Source organism: Notamacropus eugenii, chromosome 1, assembly GCF_028372415.1.
Source record: "Notamacropus eugenii isolate mMacEug1 chromosome 1, mMacEug1.pri_v2, whole genome shotgun sequence".
NCBI lineage: Eukaryota > Metazoa > Chordata > Mammalia > Diprotodontia > Macropodidae > Notamacropus > Notamacropus eugenii.
Window position 1 is genome coordinate 296,479,045 of NC_092872.1, and position 24,082 is coordinate 296,503,126.

General features: G+C 37.4%; 1 protein-coding gene across 1 annotated transcript; it reads left to right on the plus strand.

Moving 5' to 3' along the window:
- The first annotated feature begins 476 nt into the window (after positions 1-476).
- MED6 (mediator complex subunit 6) lies at positions 477-19,347 on the plus strand. The gene is made up of 8 exons (XM_072629245.1): positions 477-602; positions 6,122-6,281; positions 8,034-8,125; positions 12,057-12,139; positions 12,475-12,583; positions 14,565-14,680; positions 18,171-18,198; positions 18,942-19,347. Exons 1-8 carry the CDS (start codon positions 581-583, stop codon positions 19,070-19,072), a joined length of 741 nt encoding a protein of 246 aa, XP_072485346.1. The 5' UTR covers positions 477-580; the 3' UTR covers positions 19,073-19,347.
- Positions 19,348-24,082: the final 4,735 nt, after the last annotated feature.

Here is a 24,082-nt window from a genome sequence, read left to right on the forward strand (position 1 = left end):
TGCAGAGAGAGGGGAAGTTAACTAGGATGCGGGGCCACCTGAGGCAAAGTCTCTCCCCTTCCCCCTCCTTTCTGGCCAGCCCCTCCCCTCCCTCTTCCCCGCCTCTCTTTCATTTCCACCTCCTCTACCTCCCTCTCACTCCCTTTCCCCCCTCCCTTCCCCTTTCCCCCTCCCTTCTCCCCCTCCCTTTCCCTTTCCTCCCTCCCTTTCCCTTTCCTCCCTCCCTTCCCCCCTTCCCCCCTCCCTTTCCATTTCCCCCCTCCCTTCCCCCCTCCCTTTCTCCTCTCCCTTCCCCCCTCCCTTTCTCCTCTCCCTTCCCCCCTCCCTTTCCTCCCTCCCTTCCCCGCCCTTCTCCCCTCCCTTTCCTCCCTCCCTTTCCCTTTCCTCCCTCCTTTTCCCCCTCCCTTCCCCCCTCCCTTTCCCCCCGCCCTTCCCCGCCTCCCTTTCCTCTCTAGCCTGGCCCCGCCCCCTCCGCTTCGCCCAGGGTCTCTTCCGGCGCTGAATATTACGTCAGAAGAAAAGCCCTCAACAACGATATTCCGCGCCGGAAGTACGAGGAGGTGGCCGTGAGTCTGGCGCTATGGCGGCGGTAGATATTCGAGGTAACCGAGGCTCTCTTGCGTTATTCGTCTCTGTCGTTGGAGTTGGGTTTGTCATTTTTACCCCTCTCCTCTCCCCTCTTTCCTCCCATTTCCATTGCGCAGGGAACCCTTTGGTTACAGGAAGGGCGGGGCTCACCCCCGCCTCCCGCAGCGGCTCGGGAGCTGTCAGGAGCTTCTGGGGGCCTAGAGCGGGAGGGGAAACTCCTGTGGATACTCACTCCCCTGTCCCTCCCCGCCCCCCCAGCGGGCATTTGTAAGTGCCTGGCGGGGCAGCGGGAGTCACGAAGACCTGAGTTCGAATGCAGCCTCGGACACCCTTAGCTACGCGGCCCTGCTTCAGTCACCGCACCCCGCTGCCTCCGTTTCCTCCTCCGTAGAATGAGCTGGAGAAGGACGTGGCCAACCTCGCCAGTATCTTTGCCGAGAAAATCTCCAAGGGGGTCGCGGAGAGTCGGTTACGGCTGAACAACAGCAAATAAACGTGCCCGGCTCCGCGCTAAATGCTGGGGGTGCAGAGGAAGGCGGAAAACAGTCCTAATGGGGGAGACAACGAGCAAACAGCTGTAGTGCTGAGCGAGGTGGCTTGTTAGAGGTCAAGAAATGGTGTTTGAGAATGGTTGGTAAAGGGGCAGGTGAGAAAGGGATGTATTTAGGCCAGGGAGGTACTAGTCATTTCCTGGAATCATGACGACCCCTGCCCCTTGTATTGATCCAGCCTCGGCAAGTGCTTTCTCACTCTGCTCTAAAGGTCGGATATTTATGGTGCTTTTCACCTCCTTCACTTTTATCATCTGGGACCCTTATCCATGTTCTCTCATAAAAGGAGACAGGAAGGAGAGGCACCCAATGTACTAAAGGCTTTCCTCAGGATATTTTAAAATTAGGCGAGCACTGATGCAGCCCTCCGGTTATCCGTCTGTTATCCTTTGCTCTTTCTACTTTAATAGCCCGCTTCCTTTTCCAATCTTCTGTATCTTGGATGACGTCTCTTATACCATGTATCGTTGGTGATGTACTATAACCTGTTTATGCACACTATGTATAATGCAGACCCACCAGAAATGAGGTATGTGCTTTGAAATATTTTTCCAATGGGTTATTCCCTCCATTCTCACCTTCCTTGTTACCAAGGGCGTATGCATTGGCAAGATAGTTGGCTATTTAGGAGTGTATTCTGTGTTTATGGAATAAGCAAAGTTAATTTGCCCAATGGGGGAGCAAACCCAGGACTTGGACCTTTAAGTGACTTGGTAGCTAACCAGCCCCAAGGTTAACTCATTTGATGATTGTTACACTTGACATCTGTTAAAATTAGGATCTGTATCTATATATTAATTTACCACCATTTTCTCTACTCCTGCCTAGGTCTAGAATCATAGAATTTTAGGAGAGGCCAGGTGGTGAAATAGTTAGAACACTGCATGTGCTATCAGGAAGACCTGCTTTTAACTCTTGCCTTTAACCTTAGCCGTCTGTGACTGTAGACATGGCTCTGTATCTTGATTTTTATTCCCTTATAAAGGAGAATGCAAATACCTGTATTACCTACATCCCAGGGTTGTTGTGAAACTCAAATGAGATAATGTGTGTAAAACTCTTTGCAAACCTTAAAATGCTATATAATTGTCAGCTGTCTATTAAATTATAGTATTATTCTTATAGTCAACAATTTTTTTCTGATCTTACCTAAGCAAGTTTGAAGGGTCCATGCCCAGTTTTTACCAAAAAAATTTTAATTGATGTTGAGATAATAAGATGATGTATCCACCCACTCAAGTAGAGTTGCTTTCAGAGGCAATCTAATCCAATCCATAACCAAAAGAAATACCTATAATAACATGTTGAACAAGTGGTTGGTCAACCCAGTCTGTGCTTGAATACTTCTAATGAAAGGGAAGACAGTTTCCCAAAGCTGTTTGTTGTTAAACTTTGGACAGCTCTGATTTTTAATTCATTTTTCTTTACCTCAAACCTAAATTTGCCCTTTTGGTTTTGCTGTTTTGGGCCACGTAGAACAAATCTAATCTGCTGTCCTCCCAGTTACCCAGGCTCACAATAGAGCCATTATATTCAACTCCTCACTCTCTCTCATTTCATATTCAGTCATTTGTCAGACCCTGCCATTTCTGCCTTCATTATATCTCTCATATACACTCCCTTCTTGCCTTTGACACTGTCACCACCCTCGTGTAAGCCCCCATCCCCTCATGCCTGAACTACTGCAGTAGCCTACTGGTTGTTCTGCCTGCGCCAAGCCTTCACTCCATCCAACTTCTATTTAGTGTCACATTGATCCTCCTGAAGGACAAGTCTAGCCCCTCCTAACTTTCCAGTCTTCTTTCACCTTACTGTATCCCATGTACTACATGGTCCAATGCCGCCAGTCTCTGCTGTTCCTTGAACAATAAACTCCATCTCCTAACTCCTGTCATTTCACTGGTGGCACCTTCTTCCTAGAGCTCTTCTTCCTGGTCTCTAGTTCCCCCTAGCTTTTCTCCATCTTGGCTAAGAAGCCTCTTCTTATTCCCTTTAATAACAGTGTCTTCCCCCCAATTAATCCTTTATAGTATATCTTGTTTGTTCACAAGATATTGTGTTTGCTTATTGTTTTCTTTGTTAGATGGTGAGCTCCTGTAGTGCAGGGGCTGCCTTCTGCGTTTCATTGTATCCCCAGCCTTTAGCACAGCTCCTGGCACATAGCAGGAGCTTCGTGACTGACTGATTTCTCCTAACAACCCTTCACATATTTGTACACAGCCATCATGTTCACTTTTAGTTTTCTTGAGGCTAAGCAGCCTGAGTTCCTTCAATGTGATGTAGACTCAAGGCCCTTTATCATCCCATTTATTCTCTTCTAGATACTTTCAAGCTTATCAGCCTGCTTTCTAAATTAGGAGATCAAATTCAAACTCCAAATGTAGAGAACATAAGAAATGATCATCTTTTCCTTTCATCTAGAGCAGAGCTCTAGAAATTTGCTTTAGCTCTTAGAGTCAGTCCAAGAATTTAAGACTAAGGTAAATTTTCAGCTTTTAGAGGAACACAACAGAATGGTAGTAGAAGGATTATTGTGTTTGTTGCTGTTGATTTGCATCCTTTGCAGACAGATTGGACAGAACTCTAGTGCAGTACCCCAGGGGTATGAGTGTGACCCAGTTCTTTTCCACATTCTTATTTGTGCCTTATATGAAAGCATAGGTGACATTAAGTTTGCAGATGGTGTGAAGCTGAAAGGATTAGCTAATCTTGATTGATTTAAAAAATGAGCCATATCTTGTTTAATGAAACTTAATAGGGATAAATGTAAAGTCCTACAGTTGGTTTTAAAAAATCATGTTAAGTGTACAAGACAGAGATGGTATTGCAAGGTGATTGTTCAGGTGAGAGAGACGTCTGGATTTAAAAAGCATCTTATTATGCTTTTTGTGTAAATCAGCAGTGTGAGGTATGACAACCAAAAAAGGTCATTTTGGGTTACATAGAGACAATAGTGTTTGCAGTAAGAGAAGGGATAGTTCTGCTTTTACCTTTTCTATTTAAGCTACATTTAATTTATTGAGTTCAATTATGGGCATCACATGTTAGGAGGGACCTTGACAAACTGGAGTGGGTCCAGAGGAAGGTGATTAGGATGAGGGGAAAGGAGGGAGGCTGCAGAGTATGCCATGCAGGGATCAGAAGATCCTTGAAGAAAGTGAAGCTGTTTAGCTTGGTAAAAAGAAAGGCTGTCATGTAGAAGAGAGAATATGGTTTTGTGTCATAGGACAGTACAGAGTAGGAAAGCAGATTCTAGTTTAATATAGGGTAAAACCTCAGCATATTGAGATGATAAAAGATTGAGTAGTCAGATATTTTCACATTTTCTTATTGTGACTTCAGTATTCAAGATCATACTATAACAATTAGAATAGAAGCAGAATATATACCTCACAGCTATTGGTAGGAGAGATTTTCTTAACTAAATGAGAGACAAGATAAAATATATAACTTTGATTACATGAAACTAGAAATTAATAATACATGTAGAATAAAAAAGGGAAGGAGTTGAATGGGAAAAAAACCTTTCTGTTGAATGTCTTTGAAAAGGGTTTGGTATCCAAGCTATATAAACTATATATAATTGAAGCCAGTAACTATTCCTTAGTAGACAAATGATCAAAGGATATGAAAATAAGACAGTTCTCAAAAGAAATTTAAACTGCAGGAAAGAATGTGCCAAATCACTAACAAGAGAAGTGCAAATAAAAACAACTCTGACATTTCATCTTATATCCTTACAAAATACCAGACTTGACAAAAAGTGGCAGTAGTCACTGGTGGAGGGGTTGTGACAAGATAAGCACACTGATGCCTTTTTGGTGGATCTGTGAATTGGTATAATTATTTCAGAAAGCAGTTTGTGAAATTATTCCTGGAACAATCTCCCTGCTTTGACTTTTGACCTCCCTGGCTTCTTTCTAAAATTCCCCCTTTTACAGGAAGCCTTCCCCAACCCCTCTTGATTCTAGTGCCTTCCCTCTGTTAATTATTTCCTGTTCATCCTGTATGTAGCTTGCTTTGTATATGTTTGCATGTTGTCTCCTTCATTAGTTAGCAAGCTGCATAAGAGGAGGGACCGTATTTTACTTCTTTTTGTACCTCCTGAGGTTCTTAGCACAGTGCCTGGCACATAGTAAATGCTTAAATGTTTATTGATTAATTGAATTATGCAAATAAAATGACTAAACTGTACAAACCCTTTGACCCAGAGATTATGTTACTGGGCTTCTACCCCAAGGAAGCTATTGATAAGAAGAAAGTTCCAGTGTACACAGAAATTTTTATAGTGGTACTCTTTGTGACATTAAAGATTTGGAAACAAAGTATATGCTGTCAATTCAGGAATATCCAAATACATGAATGTAATGAAATATTACTGTGCTGTAAGAAGTGATGAATGTGATCAATACATCAGAAGTGTAAAAAATCTGTGAGTTGTGATTGATGCGGAGTGAGGTAATCAGAGCTAAGAAAAAAACATACATGATGATCACAGCAATGTCAATGGAAAGAATAAACATATGCACACACACATCAAAAGTGAGTTTGGCAAAATTATGAAGAACAAGTGTGACTCAGAATAAATGTTATGAGAGGATGCTTCCAACCAAGTAATTTGGGGAGGTGGGAGGTCCACAGGTGATAAATATTACACGTATTTTTGGACTTTTCACTTTATTAACCAACTAATTTTTTTCCTCTTTTTTCTATCCTTAAAAAATGCTGTACTTTTTTTTTTTAATATGGGATGGCTTCATTGAAGAGGAGGCCTACTTGGGAAAAATGATGATTGAAAACACATCAGTAAAAACTTATTTAAAAAACCCATATCCTTTTTTTTTTTTTTTTAAACTTTTCTATTCTTTTGAGTTGAGAGGATGAGTATGACTTGATGGGAAGAGGAGAGAAAGAAACCTGATTGTTATGTATAATTTGCTGTTAAACATTTTTCTTTTTTTCTTGTCCTTTCTCTTCCACAGACAACCTGTTGGGAATTTCATGGGTTGACAGTTCCTGGATCCCTATATTGAACAGTGGTAGTGTCTTGGATTATTTCTCTGAACGAAGTAACCCTTTTTATGATCGGACATGTAATAACGAAGTGGTCAAAATGCAGAGGCTCACACTGGAGCATTTAAAGTAAGTTGTAAGAACCCAGTATTGTTGCCAACTAGTAGGACTACTCAGATCTGCTTTTCCGTAGCTGTAGCTCATGAATTACAAAATAGAGTCAGGACGAATATGAGTCTTACATCTTATTAGGCTGTGGATACATTACTATGAAAGAGAATTCCCAATATATTTCCCTATGTACTTTTTCTGATATGACTATTTGATTCCGTGAAAATAATGTAGGATGTAGTTAGTTCCATGCAAGCAATATTAGAAATTGTATGTTCAATCCTGAGGGGCAAAATTTGGACTCTACATCCTAAAATAGGAATAGAGATAAGTCTTTATTTGTCCAGAAACTCTTCTTTCATTGGAATGAATAATAAAAATTCTTCCTGGCCTTCCCAGCAACTGTTTTCTGATTGGCTACTCACCACTCTCCACTAGACCAAAGGTGGAAATTTGGAAAGGGAGCATTAACTATTGGGAAATTGGGATAGTGTGTTGTTTTGAGAACTGCATTATGTGGGGTATGCCTGTAAAACACATTTGTTGCCATCAGTTAAAATGGGGAGTTACTTCACATCCTCATTTGTAAATTGAGTTGATTCTAAGGTCCTGTCCAACTCTAAAGCCTATAATCTGGCAGGCAGCAGGTTTGGTTAATTTGATAAAGGGGAGCGTTTTAACAGTGTAATGAACATAGTTTATACCAATCGTATCTTTGCTAATTTGAGGTCTTAACTATGTTCTTCCAAGTCCTTAATGTACAGGACAAGATTTCATTTAAGAGAAAAGACAACCTATTGGAAAAAGAGACAAGCAAACTTTTTTAGAATTCTTTTTTGGGCAGTGGGATAGGATTGGGATGGGGAGTCAAACCTGTGATTTCATTGATGTAATGCAGATTGGTTCCAGGTCTACACCATATAGCCTTAGTTGCCTGAGGCACTGAAAGGTAAAATGATTTGCCTAGAACCTGACAGGAAGGCTTTCTTTATTTGCTACACCATGCCTCCTTCCATTAGTCCATCAATAAGCATTTAATAATGGTTTACTGTATGTCATGAGCTGAAGATAGAAATAAAATCTGTCAGGGAGCTTATCATTTTGTTACTGGTCCATAAGATTTTCCTAAATCTTAAAAGATGTAACATAATAATGTGTTGTTTCTTTCATTTGCCAGGTAAATATGAGAGCTGTTCAAAAAGTACATTTATTTTGGTATTTTTTTAAAAAAACTGATTTTATAAGGTAAATAATTGTTACTTGTAATTGAACAACTTACTAGTAATTTTCAACATAATCCATCATAATCAAACATTCATTATGGTCTTTGGACAGACTTTTCAATTCTAGGTGAACAAAATAGGATTCCTAGTTTGCATTTGTTGATATTTCACTGCTTACAGCATCTCTGATGCATTGCTTTCCTGCCTAAAACTTTGCACACCATTTTGCTATGCTTTTTTGATTCACATTGTTTTTTGCATAAACTTCAATGAGGTGAAAATGAATTTCCATAGCAGAAACATTTTTTCATTTTGAAGTTTTAGGATGACTTCATCAGGAGATATCAGCTAGGACTCCAACCCTAGATTTAACTATGGGTCCACCAAGTAACAGAAATGCCTTCCTTTATGTTAGTTGCCTTTCATATCTCATAAATAATGTTCTAACATTGAAGTTATTGTACTCTGCAATACACTGATAACCTTGTAAAGTTAATTTTCAAACAGCTTTTATAGATTTCTTGATTCCCAGTGTTTTGTTTTTCAGTCAGATGGTTGGAGTAGAGTATATCCTTTTGCATGCCCAAGAGCCCATCCTTTTTATCATTCGGAAACAACAGCGGCAGTCCTCTACACAAGGTAAGTTATATACACTTCGGACCATTTTTTCATTTCACAGATCCATGGGTTCCTTATTTTCTAACTTCTAGGTTATTTTTTTAAAAGTTGTAATCACTTTAAATTCCTGGGAAGTTCTACCGGTAATCTTTTTTTATTTTCCTAAAATTATATTCTATACATATGCTTTTTTCAGAAAGAGCAGAGGTTGCCCTCTAGTGGCAAAATGTTGACTGTGCAAGAAAAAAGCATTTGCTCACAAGTTCAGATAGTGTTGATGTTGTGTGATATATCTTTCTTGTAGTGAAGGACGTTATTTTTGAGTATTGGTTTAGTTGATTAAAAAAACCTAATATCAATGTCAGGTTTTGTGTTCTTAGTTTAAGAGAAAGCTCTAATAAACCTAAATAGTTAGCTTGTGATATTGAGGACTACCATATCTGCCTAATATTAGAAAAAATTTCTAATATTGCCTGTAAGGTATTAATTCTCAGAGGAATGCTTCAGCATGATTTCAGCGTTGATTTGTTTTAGAAGTGTCATTTTCCATGTTCTAATGGTAGCTCTTGTGGGCCCTTTCATTTTTAACATAACCATAGAAATTTGATGTCCCAGCCAATCTGAATATGCTTAATTAGATTTTATATCTAAATTTCATTGTAATTTTTTAAAAGTAAATTTTTGTTGATATCTTTTGTTATTACTTTATATACATTTTCAGGATTTCCTTCCCAGAAAACTATCCCTTATAACAAAGACTTAAAAAAGAGGCAGTGAAAAACAGTTCAGTAAAACTAACCGATATAACAACCAAGTCTACTATCATATGCAGTGGTCTATACCAGTGGTGTTATCTTTGCAGGTGACATACTGACTTAGAAAACCTTAAATTATCTAAATACATCTGTGATGTATTTTTATTTATTTTGTTAAACATTTCATAATTATAAACTGGGTTGGGCAGCATTCAGGAGTTTGGCCTCTTTTGATCGACACTTGTAATCCTGTACTTCTCTGCAAAGATTTAAGGCTGGTAATTTCTTACGTTTTGCCTTTGGGATCAGGCTTGGTTGTTATAATTTCACAGCATTCAGTTTTGGTTGTCTTGTTCTCATTTTCATTTTTGTAGTCATTATCTGTGTTGTTTTTCTGGTTTTACTTTGCATGTACATTTCCCATGAATCTCTAATTTGATCATAATAATAACTTTTTATATCACAGTACTATTTCATTACCATCATGTACCACAACTTGTTTAGCTGTTCCTTATTCAGTAGGCACTTGTGTTATTTCCAGTTCTTTACTACTTACAAAAAGTACCATTTTATTTTGATGTATATGGAGCCTTTTTGTCATTGACCTCCTTCATTTTTATGCCTGGTAAATATGGAGTTTCACCCAAATCTCAGAAATTGATAGATCACCTTGATATTTCTATGATTTGATTGTTTCCTGTTTGATTACTAAATTCTTATCCCCCATTAAGTTCATATTCCCTTCTCATTTCTTGTAAAATGAGAGTATTGAGCTAGATAATCTCAGAGGTCTCTTTCATGCTCACAAATTCTGTCCATTTGTCAAACGCCCACACCGTACTAGGTGTTGGAGTCACAAAAATGGTTATAACATCTGGCCAAATAGAGGTGAGCAGTAGAGTGAGAAATTTTGTATACCAACAACTGTTAAATGAATAGTGACATTAGTGTAAAGGGAAGATTCAGTCAGGGAGCTTCACGAAATCAGAAGAGGCCAGATGACTCCCTGGAAAGATGTGATAGAGGGCTCCTCAGAGTGGGTGGCACTTAGGTTGAGCTTTAAATATTTCAGCAGATGGAGACCCAGATATACAAGTCTATTCCTGACATTTCGTGTTGCATGAACATGAACTTAGAGAAGAATAGGTGCTTGAGAAGAGGGAGCAGAGGGCAGGCCCAGTTTGTTTTCTGGAAATGTGTGTGTAAAAAGGGTAGTAGCAAGAGATGTGACTGGAAAGATATGTTGGGGAAGGCTGTGGTTTTTTGAATGTCAGTGAAGAATCCCTAGCATCTGGGAGGGATCAGGCTTCAAGTTTAATGTCCCTTACAGCCTGTCTATCAGTTTGCATTTGTCCTTGTTTAGCATAGGAGTCGCTTGGAATTGTTGAGGGGCAACCTCGGAACTCCTAAATCATTTTTTTGGCTTTCATTAAACTTACAAATATTACTTACTGGTGTGTTATACTTGTTACATATGCTTATGCATCATTATGCCTGACTAACAGATATTAGATATCGTAGCTATAACATTTTTTAAAGCCTTACTTTGTGCCACCAAGTATACTCCATGTTGCAGATACAGATACAAGCAAATGAGAATGTCCCTGCCCTCAAGGAGCTTATATTTTTAACAGAAAATAACTCTATGTAAAAAGGAGCTGAAGAAGGGTGGAAGATGCTGCTGTCCAGGAGGTGGAGATGGCTATGACTCAGTATAGTCATAGTCATGATGGCTAATGGGCCATAAGGACATGGTCATTCCCTGGGAGGGAAGGCTGCTATGATGAAATAGAAAGGAAGTGGAGAGCAGAGCTAATGAGGGAAACAGTTTGCTGCAGGGAAAGGACTAGAAAGGACTGAGCACCACTTGGCTATGCAGTGCCCTAAAAAAAAGTCTTACAACTGCACTAAGATTTTTACACTGTATTTTTCTTTATGTAGCAAGTATGCTTTGGTCCACTCTCTCAGAAAATGATCTCTTAAAAGTACATTCTGTAAGAGCCATTCCTCAATTGATAAATGTCCAAAGGATATGAACAGGGGGTTTTCAGACAAAGTAATCAGAGCTGTCTATAGTCATATTTAAAAAATGCTCTAAATCACTATTGATGAGAGAAATGAAAATTAAAGCAACTCTAAGATAACTACCTCACACCTGTCAGATTGGCTAATATTACAGAAAAGGAAAGTGACAAATGTTGGAGGGGATGTGGGAAAATTAAAATACTTATGTACTACTGGTGAAATTGTACACTGATTCAACCATTCCAGAGAGTAATTTGCAGCTGTGCCCAAACCATGTATACCCTTTGACCAAGCAGTACTACTGGTAAGGTCTGTATCCCAAAGAGAGAAAAAACAAAAAGGAAAAGGACCTATGTGTAAAAAAAAAATACTGATAGCAACCCTTTTAGTGGTGGCAAAGACTTGGAAATTGAGCAGTCAAGTTGTTGTGTATGATTTTGGTGGAATACTATTGTGCTTTAAGAATGACAAACAGGATGCTCTCAGAAAAACATGGAAAGACTAACATGAGATGATGCAAAGGGAAATGAGCAGAATCAGGAGAATATTGTACGTAGTAACAGCAGTGTTGTATGATGATCCATGGATCACTCAGCTATTCTCAGCAATACAATGATCCAAGACACTTCTGTAGGACTTAGGATGAAAGGTGCTGTCTATCTCCAGAGAAAGAACTGGGAGAGCCTGAATGCAGATCAGTGATACTTTTTCTTTATTTTTCTTGTTTTTTCTTGTCTTTTTCTTTCACAGAGTGACTTACATAGACGTGTATTTTGCATGAGTACACATGTATAACCAATGTCAAATTGCTTGCTTTCTCAGTGGGGGGATGGGGAAGAGGAAAGGGAGGGAGAAAATTTGGAACTCAAAACTTGAAAAAAATGTTTAAATAGTTTTTACATGTAATTGGGAAAAAATAAAATATTGAATAAGATTTTTTGAAAAAGTACATTCTAGCTCCTCTAAGGGATGTCAAAAATCTGGGCATTTGATTATTAATTTCCATTCATGTTATTGACTTGGGCAAGTCCCCCCATTTCATTTCTGTCAAACAAACTGTTTACTATTCTAAAATTTTCTTCTCCATCAATTAGCATAGAGCCATTTGTCTTTATTTCTAACACCACATATTTACTGACTGAAATTTCAAAAATGCTTTTTTATTGTTTCAGTCATCCCATTAGCTGATTATTATATCATTGCTGGAGTAATTTATCAGGCGCCTGACTTAGGATCTGTCATAAATTCCAGAGTGGTAAGTGTCTTTTTGTAATGAGTGCTCAGGAAAGGGAACCGATAAGTTGAACACTCTTTAAGTATTAAATTAGGTTTTTTCCTCTCTGACCAACTTGTCTAGGAATATTTGCTTTTGAAATGTGAACTCTATGTTGAGCTAGGATAGCTTTGTTCTGAGTTATTTCTAAACTTGTATACTACAAACATAGCCAAATAGTTTTGTTTGCCACAGAAAATATTGTACTGGCAAGAAAAGCATTATTTTTGTTTTTTTATTCTTTTTTGGTTATTTTGGTTATTTACTCTTGAAATGTTTCACCCAGTGAAAACCTCAAAATTTTCTTCTTTTGCAAGCTTACAGCCGTGCATGGAATTCAGTCAGCTTTTGATGAAGCTATGTCATATTGTCGTTACCACCCTTCCAAAGGGTACTGGTGGCACTTCAAAGATCAGGAAGAACAAGGTAGGACATCCAAGGCTTTTTAAGGAGAATTTATGCAAATGGTGCAAATGCTGTGTCTTGGAGACTAATGGAGTATAAGGGATACTTTCTAACATGCTTTTCCCACCTTATGAAGAAGTATTTATAGAGTTAAAAAAAATTATTGCAGCTGAAACAGATGAAAGAACTACTTTAATCCATGGGAATAGTAGTTTCTGTCATTTCAAATGTGGTTTGATTCACTCTAGAAAAGGAAATCTTAGCGATATCTTTTGGAGACTTGAGCCTGTGCTTATTAGGTCCAGAGGTTGGGAATAAAAGGCGAAGTGGTGGGAGGTCAGCTCTAGAGGAGTCAAGAGAAAAGCACAAAAATAAAATCCAGGAGACAAATAGATCTACCCAAGAGAAGGTCTATCTGACATTTCCTCTTTCAGCCCTGAAAATATGTGGTGGGTGAAAGATGAAAGGACAGAGAAAACAAAGGTTTGATATTCTGAGGATATCAATTTATTAAGCAATGCATGCGAATTGCCCACAAACTGGGACCAGACCTCTTCAGCCTAGGGCTGGACTCCAGGTACAGGAGGGGACAGATTTTTATACATTAAAAACAATCACATAAGGCCAGTTAATTACAAGGACACCATACAACATTAGGTAATCTTAGATTTTTAATTGGAGAGGAAATAGGTACAATTCCCTGAATTTAGATGTCCCATTATCCGCAAGTGTCTGTAAACAGTCAAAGGAACATGGAAGCAATAACTGAATGATCAATTTAGGGTCAGTTTTCAGGTAAGACATGTGTTGCTTGAGACAGAGTGCAGAAACTTGCATCAGTCTTTGAATTTGACTGGGTTTCTGGTCAGCATAACCTAGGTCAGGGATGGGGAAGCTGCCTTTGAGGCCACAGATTTCCCTACCCCTCACCTAAGTCATTGATTAAGGTTCTCCAAGCAGCAGGAAGAGAGGGCCAGTTTCTCAACCATGGAACAATAGGTTAAATAATCCAATAAGGTTTTCTCCTAGTTCCCACAGTTGAATAAACTTTTCTCACAAGACAGAATTTGAACTAGGCTCATAATTGAATGAAATTAATTTAATGAAATGAAACTGAGCTACCTCCAGAATTGAGTCACAAGGTGGAATCAGATGTGGTTCACTCAGTTCTCACAATTAACCACATACTCTCCAAATCACCTCAGTTCCCTCACATACATATCATTTAATGACAGCTCCTGATATAATTAAAGTATAATTAAGGACCATATTAAGGACATTTTTCACTTTTGGATCCATCCACAGAAGGGACTTGGAATGTTGTGTGTGTGAGGGGGTGTGTCTATGTCTGTATCTGTGTCTATGTCTGTTTGTGTGACAGTTGGTTCTAAATTAACATTAGTGCCTTTGTTGTTAGTAGAAATTTTTAAAAAATGAACCCACTCTCAAAATTAGGAGAAAGGAATATAAAACTTTGTTATAAATTCAAGAAATAAAAATTTCAGTTCTATATTATGGTCAACTAAGAGAGAGAAAGAAAAAATGGAGAGTTTGGGTTGGGGATAGGGCAGGACAGAGGAACAGAAAAGTTTAGAGGGGAAGATGAACATCAGAGGGAAGGAAAAAACTTTCTTTGACAGTCTCTCCCTTCCCCCCAAATAATTTTTTTGGTTCCATCATCTAGGTCCATCTTTTTCAGTAAGTTATAGTTGGTATTGATTCTGAGGTATCATCTAAGAGCATTTCACACTTTACTTTGCACATTAGCAACTGCTTCACTAAGCTTTTGAATTGTGTTATGGATAATTGATATCCATTTCTGGCTTTCCATATAGATTGATGTAAATACTGTTGCTATTAAAACTCTTTATTGTAAGAAAACAGCTTAGAACTATGTTTGGCATTAGATTGAGCAGCCACAAAATGGTATTTAGTTGATAAATGATGAACACAAGGTACTGTTTCCTTTTTGACAATGTATCTTGGACTTTTTATGTTGCAGATAAAGCCAAACCTAAAGCCAAGAGAAAAGAAGAACCAAGTTCTATTTTTCAGAGGCAGCGTGTAGATGCTTTACTCCTAGATCTACGACAGAAATTTCCACCCAAATTTGTTCAGGTATGACTTGTGCTAATAGTTTTAAATATGAAATCTGCAAGACCTAAGCATCCGTTGTGTCTGGTTGGTGAATTTCTTTTGTAAAAATGTATGTTATATTTGTTTCACATGATTTATTTAGAGGAAAGAACCGAAAACAATATACATAATGGATCCACAAAAAGGAATCCTAAGTTGATGAGAAGATTGAAAGTTTTATAGAGGAAATGGCATTTCATATTCTCTTAGAATTATGGAAAGGATGGATTTGGAAATTTTGGAAGGTATAGGTTATTTGTAGGAAAATAGGTGGAATTAGGAAATGGATGATTGTGTGATACAGGAATGGTGAGTGGGTTGTTAAAGCAACAGAGTTGAAATGGAGAGGATTAGGGTTGTAGAATTCAGGGGTGGGGAACCTGGGGCCTCCGGACCACGTGTGGCCTTCTAGATTCCTGGGTGTGGCCTTTTGACTGAGTCTCAGTTTTACAGAACAAATCCTTTTATTAAGGGGATTTGTTCTGTGAAGTTTGGATTCACTCTGCACTTGAGGACTTAGAGGGTCACATGTGACCTCGAGGCCACAGGTTCCCCACGCCTGGAGAAGGATATTTAGTATAGAAAAGACCCTTATAGAGGAATAATAGAATTAATAGGAATTCTGTGTCCACTTAGAAACGTTTATGAATCATATACTTTGTGCTAAGCATTGTGCTAGGCATGTAAGAGACAAAGTTAGAAGCAAAACAGTCTCTGCCTTACAGTCTAACAGTGTGGACCAAATGTACTGTATAAGTATACACAGATTAAATACAGTGTAATTGGGTAACAGATGAGGTATGGAACTAATATCTGTGTGTGCGGAAGAGGAATTGAGAATGATGTATGTAGACTTGATGTGTTCACTAGCCCAGTGACTGGAAGGCACAGACAGGTTTTCATGAGAGATAATAAGATGTGGTTGGCCCAGAACTGTTCTTCACCTTCATCTTTATACTTTATATCTATCAGAAACCTCCTTGCTCTTCATTTTCTGCTGCAGCTTTGGGAGTCATAGAGAGCTTCTCCTCTAGAGCCACTCCAGTTTGGAGTGGTGTACTTGAGAACCATTCCAGCTTCTTCCCAACAGTTCAATTCAGGAAACATTTATTAAGTACCTGCTATGATTTTTGAATACAAAGATGAATGAGATACCATTTCTACCTTTATTCAAAACTACTTAGAAAATGAGTACATATATGATGTACGCAGTTCTATGAGATCCATTGAGGGAAAGCTTACTGTATCTGGGGAGGAGAAGGTAGTACCTGAATGGGAATATTTGCTGTCTAGAGAGAGGAGACACATCACAAGCATTGGTAGAATTGGAGGTAGAAGGGAATGGCAAAGAGGGGAGGGAGATAGAACCCAAAACGAGACACCCAAGAGGGCAGTACAAGTTCAGGGAGTAGTGAGTAGTACAGTTTGGCTGGAAGAGAAGTAGTATGACGTAAGTCTGAAAAGAAAAGATGAAATTAAATTATGGCAGGCCTTGAATGCCAAGCTAAAGACTTGGAACTTTTATTTGGTAGGTAAAGAGAGATGAGGAACTGCCTGAACACATTTGGGAAAGCATGAGTCATGTTCAAGGGTCTAGGAATAATTGAATTTGACTGGAGTCTAGACTATGTGGGGGCAAATAGTGTGAGATAAGTGGGTTGGTGCTGACATTTCAATGGGAATATTTCTGAATTTTATAAAATCATGTAGCCTCTCCACTGTCTCATAACATTTTCCTCCTTTCTACTCCCACCACTTAGGGCAGGCCCTAAGTAATTCTTTATTGTACTATTGTACTGACCTCTTGTCTTTCACTCCTCCCATGTCCCTCTTACCCAACCTATCCTTCACACAGCTATTAGATTGATTTTCACCAGTGCCCAAGTGTAGTAAAGTTATTTCACAACCCAAACAATTTCAGTGGCTTCCTTATGTTTACCAAAGAAAACTCAGACTCTTTAATCTGTTATTCCAGGTCCACTACTTCCTTGATGTTTTCCCCAAGCTCCACCTCCAAATCTCTGTCTCTCTCTCACACACACACACACACACACACACACACACACACACACACACACACACACACGTATGCACACAAAGTGATTTCTAATCAATCTTATTAAACTACACTTTATGATCTTCATATGTTTATATTATCTCCTAATTAGTTTTATTTTATTTTATAAAATACCTATCTGTTTTATCTTCTACTGAGTTACCAGATCTTTGGACCCAGGGCCTGCATCTTATTTATCTATGTGTCGTCTTCATCATCTTGCACCATGTATTTATTCAGCATGTTACCAAATATTTACTAAGTGAGTGATGTCCTCAGGTAGTTGTAGGTAGGAGCAGACTTTCAACTACTTCATCATTTCTGATCAGGAATACCTTGAGAAGACCATGGTCTCCATTATTCCCTTCCACTTTATTTCCTCTGCTACACTGAGTAAGACTGTTGTCAGTAGAATGAGGCCTTTGTTAGGTATATTCAGGTTGGGTTGGGATTATTTTTGGTGCAGTGAATTTGATGTTTGAAAATTCTGTTCTAATTTATCTTTAGGTTTTTTGTTAAATGTGAAGGGATGGGAAGATTTAGTACTAATGAAGAAAAATGTGTTAGAGGAAGATGAAATTTTTGCTGTTTAGGATGAGGCATTCCAGCAGTGATACATGAATATCATTGAGACTGTTGTAGCTTATTTAAATTTTATTATAATTTTTTAGAGCTTTATAAAAGCAAAAATGAAGAAAAAATGATAGTATAATAAAGCACTGGACTGGGACCAGGATACCTGTGTTCAAATCCCTGCTTTGACTCTTTCTAGCTCTGTGATTAGTTTCTGTTATGCTTTTTTTACTTATCTGTAAAATTATTATAATAATATTTGTATTCTGCATCTCCTAGAATGGTTGTGAGAGTCAGTCAGTTTATCAAGTACCTACTCTGTGTTAGGCACTGTGCTAAGCACTGGGAATACAAAAAAAGAGGCAAAAGATAGTTGCTGCCCTTAAGGAGCTTATAGTTTAGTGGGAGAAACAACAGACAAATAAGTCCGTACAAACAATATATATGTAGGATAAATAAGAAACGATTAGCACAGGGAAGGCACTATAATTAAGAGGGGTTGGAAAAGACTTCCTGAAAAAAGAAGAGGTCCTACCGTCCTCTCTCTCCCTCTCTCCCTCCCTCTCTCTCTCCCTCTCTCTCTCTTTCTTTCTCCCCCCACTTCCTCCCTCCCTCTTTCCTCCATATATTTACATATTATGCATATGTATATGTGTGTGTGCGTGTGTGTGTGTTTATGTGTATATATTTCCTTTCTGTGGTCCTGTTCAATATTTCCCTCCTGGTCCAAAAGAAAGCCTGAATTCTTTCCTTTAAAAAAAAAAACAACAAAGTTCTGGGTAAATCTTAAAGTACATTGTAAATGAATTGTTATTAATAAGCTGCCTCTTTCTCTTGTTGCAGCAAAAGCCTGGAGAAAAGCCAGTCCCAGGTATGAATATCTTAAATTCATTGGAAATAAAAGTAATAGCTTGTTTAAGATAAAAGTAACCTCACTAAATAGATTTTTTTTGATGGTAGAAGTGGCAGACTGTAGGTTATATGAACAGTGAACTAGTTGACTTTGTCCTCTTAGACTTTTACTGCATTTTATTGTTTCTTCTAAGGCCTGCTAAATTGTCAAGAAAGTGACACTGAACATTTCAAACAGTTCTTTCATAGTAGAAGTATTGGTACCTGCAAAGTGAATTACAGATATTTTGTATGAGATTTTTATTTGTATGTGCATGTGCACACACACATATAAGCATATACACATATATAACAATACATTTTATATATAATGCCTTATATATGCAACACAATAATATAATGTATGTATGTGCATTTTGAAAAGGTTCTGTTTTTCATTGAACTCTGATTGAAAGATCTGCGTGAAAGAACTGAACTTGAAGTCAGAGAAAAAAATGATACATCTTTTTGTCTTTAAAGAACAGTTGTTCTCAGAAGAACATTCAAAGAATTCTTTTTTCCTAACTGTGTCACACTTAGCTTTAGATCATAAGTGCTGAAAAGTAGGAGGGCAGGATCTCAGTATTTCAGGAATTTAAATGGACCTTAAAATATTACTTCCCCCTCCCCCCAAAAAAGAATTGTATTATTTGTGATTGGTATTTTTAGAAGCAGTTTTAAAAAAATTTAACTTCATTCTCAACATGGTGTTTTTGTTATTAGTGGATCAGACCAAGAAGGAGCCAGAACCTGTACCTGAAGCCATAAAAACAGAGGAAAAAGAGACTCCCAAAAATGTCCAGCAGACAACTAGCACTAAATGCCCCCCTGAGAAACGAATGAGACTACAGTGAATGTTGTGCTGTTGTTTACCCAGCACCAAAGAAACATACAAAATTCTCCTTCTCTGGTTGACATCAGACTTCTGCAGCAAAGACTTTATATCATTACAGGATTTAAAATCCTTTGTTACAAATTTCTCTTTTTTATGAGAAGCTCTGGTTCTCTAGGAAAGGTTTTTTTTCATCACTTTTGTATGGTAGATTTTTTTTCATTAATCTTTTATATGCTTCCCCACATCAGTTTTATATGTATATATGTGTTTATCAAATAAAATAACTTTATAGAATATTGGATTCGGGATGCTTTTTGTTTGCTTGCTTTGTTCCTTTACTAGTAAATTGTGATACTCTGTGTTTGAATCATCGTCTAGATAGCTTTCACTGCCCATCTTATGGTATATCACCTGGTAAATTTTGTGCTTTGCAACCTTAATGCTCTGTAAATGCCATTAATACTGTTACTCTAAAAAAAGAGGTACCGTATTTCACCACATAAGCTTCAAAGATTTTATGACAAACTTTTTGCAAAAAAGTGGGTGTGGCCATTATGTGAAGGTTTTCTTTTCTTTTTTTAAAATCGTGCCTGTAAAAATGCCTTCCACATCCAGAGAAAGAACTGTGAAACCAGAATGCAGAATGAAGCAGACTATTTTGTCTTGTGTTATGTTTTGTTTTGGTTTGGTTTTTCTCATAGTTTCTCCCATTTGTTTTAATTCTTCCATGTAACATGGCTAATGTGAAAATGTATTTAATAAGAATATATGTGTAGAACCCATATAAGATTGCATGCCATCTCAGGGAGGGAAGGGGAGAAAATTTGAAACTTAAGGAAGTGATTGTTGAAAACTGAAAACATAGTAATTAAATTTTTTTTAGAAAGGTAGATATGTTAGACCTGGAGAAAATTGAATGGGAATAAAAAGGGATATACCTTTTAAAATTATGCCTGTGTGTTACTTAAAAATCATTTATTACTAAACTGTCTTGGGTGCCGGATTAGGATCACGGAATACTCATGAACGTATGTTAAAATTGAATATTGACAATGTGTGGTCTCTGAGAATTTTAGACTTAAGACTCAGAATATGCGAGAGAGAAATGCATATCCACATGTAACTGGTGAATACATTGCTGCTGTTTAGCTTTTAAGCAACCTGATGAATGGAATTATACCATGTTATAATTATACCATTATGTGATGAAAAGTTATAAATCAATTATTGGACTGAATAAACAGGATGCAAGGATTATGCAGTGAAACATAGTATTTGTTGTCAACTTTAGGGGTGACCTGTTTTAGGTTAAATGATTCTTAAAAGTTGGTGTTTATTTTTTTCCATTCCATCACCCACTTTGGGCAGGGAAAGGCAAGTTAATCAGCTAATTGATTATGTAGTAATAGATAATAACACCAAAATATCTACCTTAAATCAGGTCCAGGATGAGCCTGGGATTTGAAGATTAATCCTGAATGTCCAGATGAGTGAAACTAAAAATACAGGGTACTGGAAAATTTAGACATCAGCTCATTTGGGGCCTTAACTTGTTGCAAGGTACGATTTCTGAGTATGAAACAGTAGCTATCAGTCAGGCGAGACATGAAGAGCTTCCCCCTTCCCCTTTCAACTTTCCTTCTTATTGTTATAAACTTAGCAAATACAAACATTTTCATGTACAAAGACAAGCACTGAGAGTACTGCATGTGAAGCCATGAATCTGCTAGGTACAGCATTAATTTTAAAAATATATTTCAAATGTAATACCATAGGTGTAACCTTTACTTATCTATATCTCCTGAACTTGTGATCTCTTCTGTTTGTTTTTTAGAGATTCATTATGCTCTTTGATTTCTTTTCCATTTTTTTTACTGTCACTATCACAATCCACACATTTCCCTTCTAAGTCTTCTAAAACTAGAAGTCCTATCTTTGTACAAAGTATAATGAAAAAAAGATGCACACTTGGTCATGTCTGAAAATGAGTATCTCATTTTGCACCTGTAGTCCATCAATTTGGTGCAAGACATGATTCCTTATTAGTCTAATGGCATCATCATTGGCCATTTCATTGATCATCTCTATTAAGTCTTGTACAATTGGTTTCCTACATGATATTGTTCTAATTCTGTTCATTTCATTCAGTATCAGTTCATGTAATTCCTAGGTTTCTGTGACTCCATCCCTTCATTTTTTATGGTATAATATTCTGTTACTTTCATGTGCCTTAATTTGTTTAACCATTTGCTTCAACAAATGAGTACCTAATTTGTTTCCAACTATTTACTACAACAAAAATTGCTGCAATTACTATTTTTGGATGTATGGATACTTTCCCTCTCTATTTGTTCTGTTTGCTGGTATAAGCTTAGTAGCAATGTTGCTAAGTCAGGTTATACACAGGTTAGTGACTTTGCCAGTACAGATTCAAATTGCTTTTCAAAATGACTGGACCAATTAACTCTACCGATAGTGTATATTAATACATCTGTCCTTTCGGAGCCGCCCCTTTAACAATTGTCACTTTCCTTTTTTTGTCAATCTGATGGGTGTGAGGTAGAATATAAAGAGGTATTTTACTTTGCGTAGCTGAGCAATTTGAAACTTTTCAATAATGTTAATAACTTGTCTTTCTTCCCTTGAAAACTGTTCATATTCACTACCCATGTTTTCCATGCAAAATGGCTCATATAACAATTTCTTATATATCTTGCATATCAGACCTTTATTACAGAAATACTTGTAGCAAAGATTTTTTTCCCCAGTTAACTGTTTCCTTAGTCTTGCTTGTGAAAAAATTTCAATTTTATGTAGTTAGGATTGTTTATTTTAGCTTCTGTGTTCCTCTCTATCCCTTGTTTGATTAGGAATTGTATCCCTATTCAGTTTTGAGGCTATCTCACTCCTACCCCCTCCAATTAGTTTATGATACAACCTTTTATATTTAAGTCATGTGTTCATTTGGACTTTATTGGGTTATACTGTATGAGATTTTAGTCTAAACTTAATTTCTGACAAACGGCTATCCAGTTTTTTGACCATTTTTTTGTCCAGTACTGCAGAAGTTGGATTCTTGGGCTTACCTGCTTTGTACTGTTCATACACATGTGCTTCTGGGTCCCAAGTAGTTAAACTGTTCCACTGATAAACTTTTTCATTTTTTTTAAAACCAGTACCAAAGAGTAGTCATGATTACTGCTTTGTAGTATAGTTTGAGAACTGGTACTGATGGCTTCACATTTTCCCACCATTTTTTCCCCACTGTTTCTCTTGATATTCTCAACATTTTATTCCTTCAGATTAATGTTAATAAATTTTTTAGTTCTCTATAGTAACTCTTTAGTAATTTGGTATGACACTGCATCTGTAAATTAATTTAGGTAACTCGCTTTTACTATGTTGACATTGTCTAATATTTCTTCAGTCATTTAGTTCGATTTCTCTAGAGCTTTTTAGGAATTATACAATTCCTGTTTTGATGAATGAATTTCCAGATAATTCATCTATGTAACTACGAAGTGAAATTTCTTTTTCTATCTCTTCTGGATTTTGTAATGTACAGAAAGGATGATAGTTCCTGTGGGTTTATTTTATTGCTGAAGCAGTTTCAGTTAGTTTTTAGTTGACTTTCTGAGGTTCTGTGAGTAAACCATCATACCATCTGCAAAAAGTGATAATTTTGTTTTTCCTCTTTGCCTATCCTCATTCCTTCAATTTCTCTTTCTTTTTAATTCTAGCATTTCCATAGCTCTTATCAAACAGTAACGATAGAATGAGCATCTTTATTTCTGATCTTAGTTAAAAGATATTTAGCTTTTCTCTATTAAAAATCATGCTAGTTTTTGATTTTAGGTGTTTTTTTTTCCTTTTCCATATTAAGGAAAAGTCCATTCCTATGCTGCTTAGTATTTTTATCACTAAGGAACGCTGCATTTTGTCAAAAGCTTTTTCTTGCATCTATTGATAGAATCAGTAATTTTTATTGTCCTTGTTATTAATATGTGGTGTTAAGTTTATATTTTTCATAAGAGTGGATCTACACTGTATCCCTGGCATAAATTAATCTGCTCTAAACTTTTTAATATGTTGTAATATGTTTACTAATCTTTTCACATAAATGTTCATTAAAGATATTGAGCTGTAATTTTCTTTGCATTTCCCTAGTGTAGATAGATATCAGGACTATTTTTGTTTTATAGGAAACTGGTACAGTTCCTGCTCCCCCCTTTTTCTTTAGCAATAAGTTTGTTTTAAGGGTTAAATTCTTTTCAGGTTTTTTGTTTTAACTCTGAAATCTTTGTTTCCATCTCTCCTACCTCTCTTACTCCCCTCTCCACCTCCAAAAAAACAAAACACCACACCTACCCTTTGTGGCTCCTTGCCTTATCAGCACAGTAGAATGGTTGTCACATCAACCCTATTTTTAGCTGTAATCCCTCAATCCAGGATATTATTACTTGAAGGTGGTGCTGCACTTTTCTGCTAAGCTGAAAGTGAAAAAAAAATCCTGAGGTTCCAGAGGCTTGTACTTGTCCAGTCAATCCCAACCCCAGTTAATCCCTCAAGGATAATTGGGGAAAATCTTTGCTGTGGCTCTAGGATTTCCTCAGCAATTGGCTGACTTCTTCCCTGGAGTTGGTTGCTGCCTGTAACAGTAGGTTAAATGATTGGGTCCCTTATGTTGAAAGGACTGAATCAGGATAACGAATCTAGAACCTGAAGACATCTTAGAGGCAATTTATGCATCTTTCTCATTTTACAGATGAGAAAAATAAGCCTACAGAGATTAAGTGATTTACTCCAGATTACCCAAGGGTTACCCAGCTATTCCTTGACTCAGACCCACACCCTTACTCCCAGTCAGTGCTTCCTCCCAGAAAAGCCCAATTTAGCCATCCACTTAGTCTTTCTTTGACTAGTCTTCAGGGTACCACTGATGAAACAAACATCCTTCTTCATGTAGAAGTGTTGAACTGAGTGGGGGATTTGGCAGTGGCAGTTGCTTTATGAGTAGGTCTTTATTTTG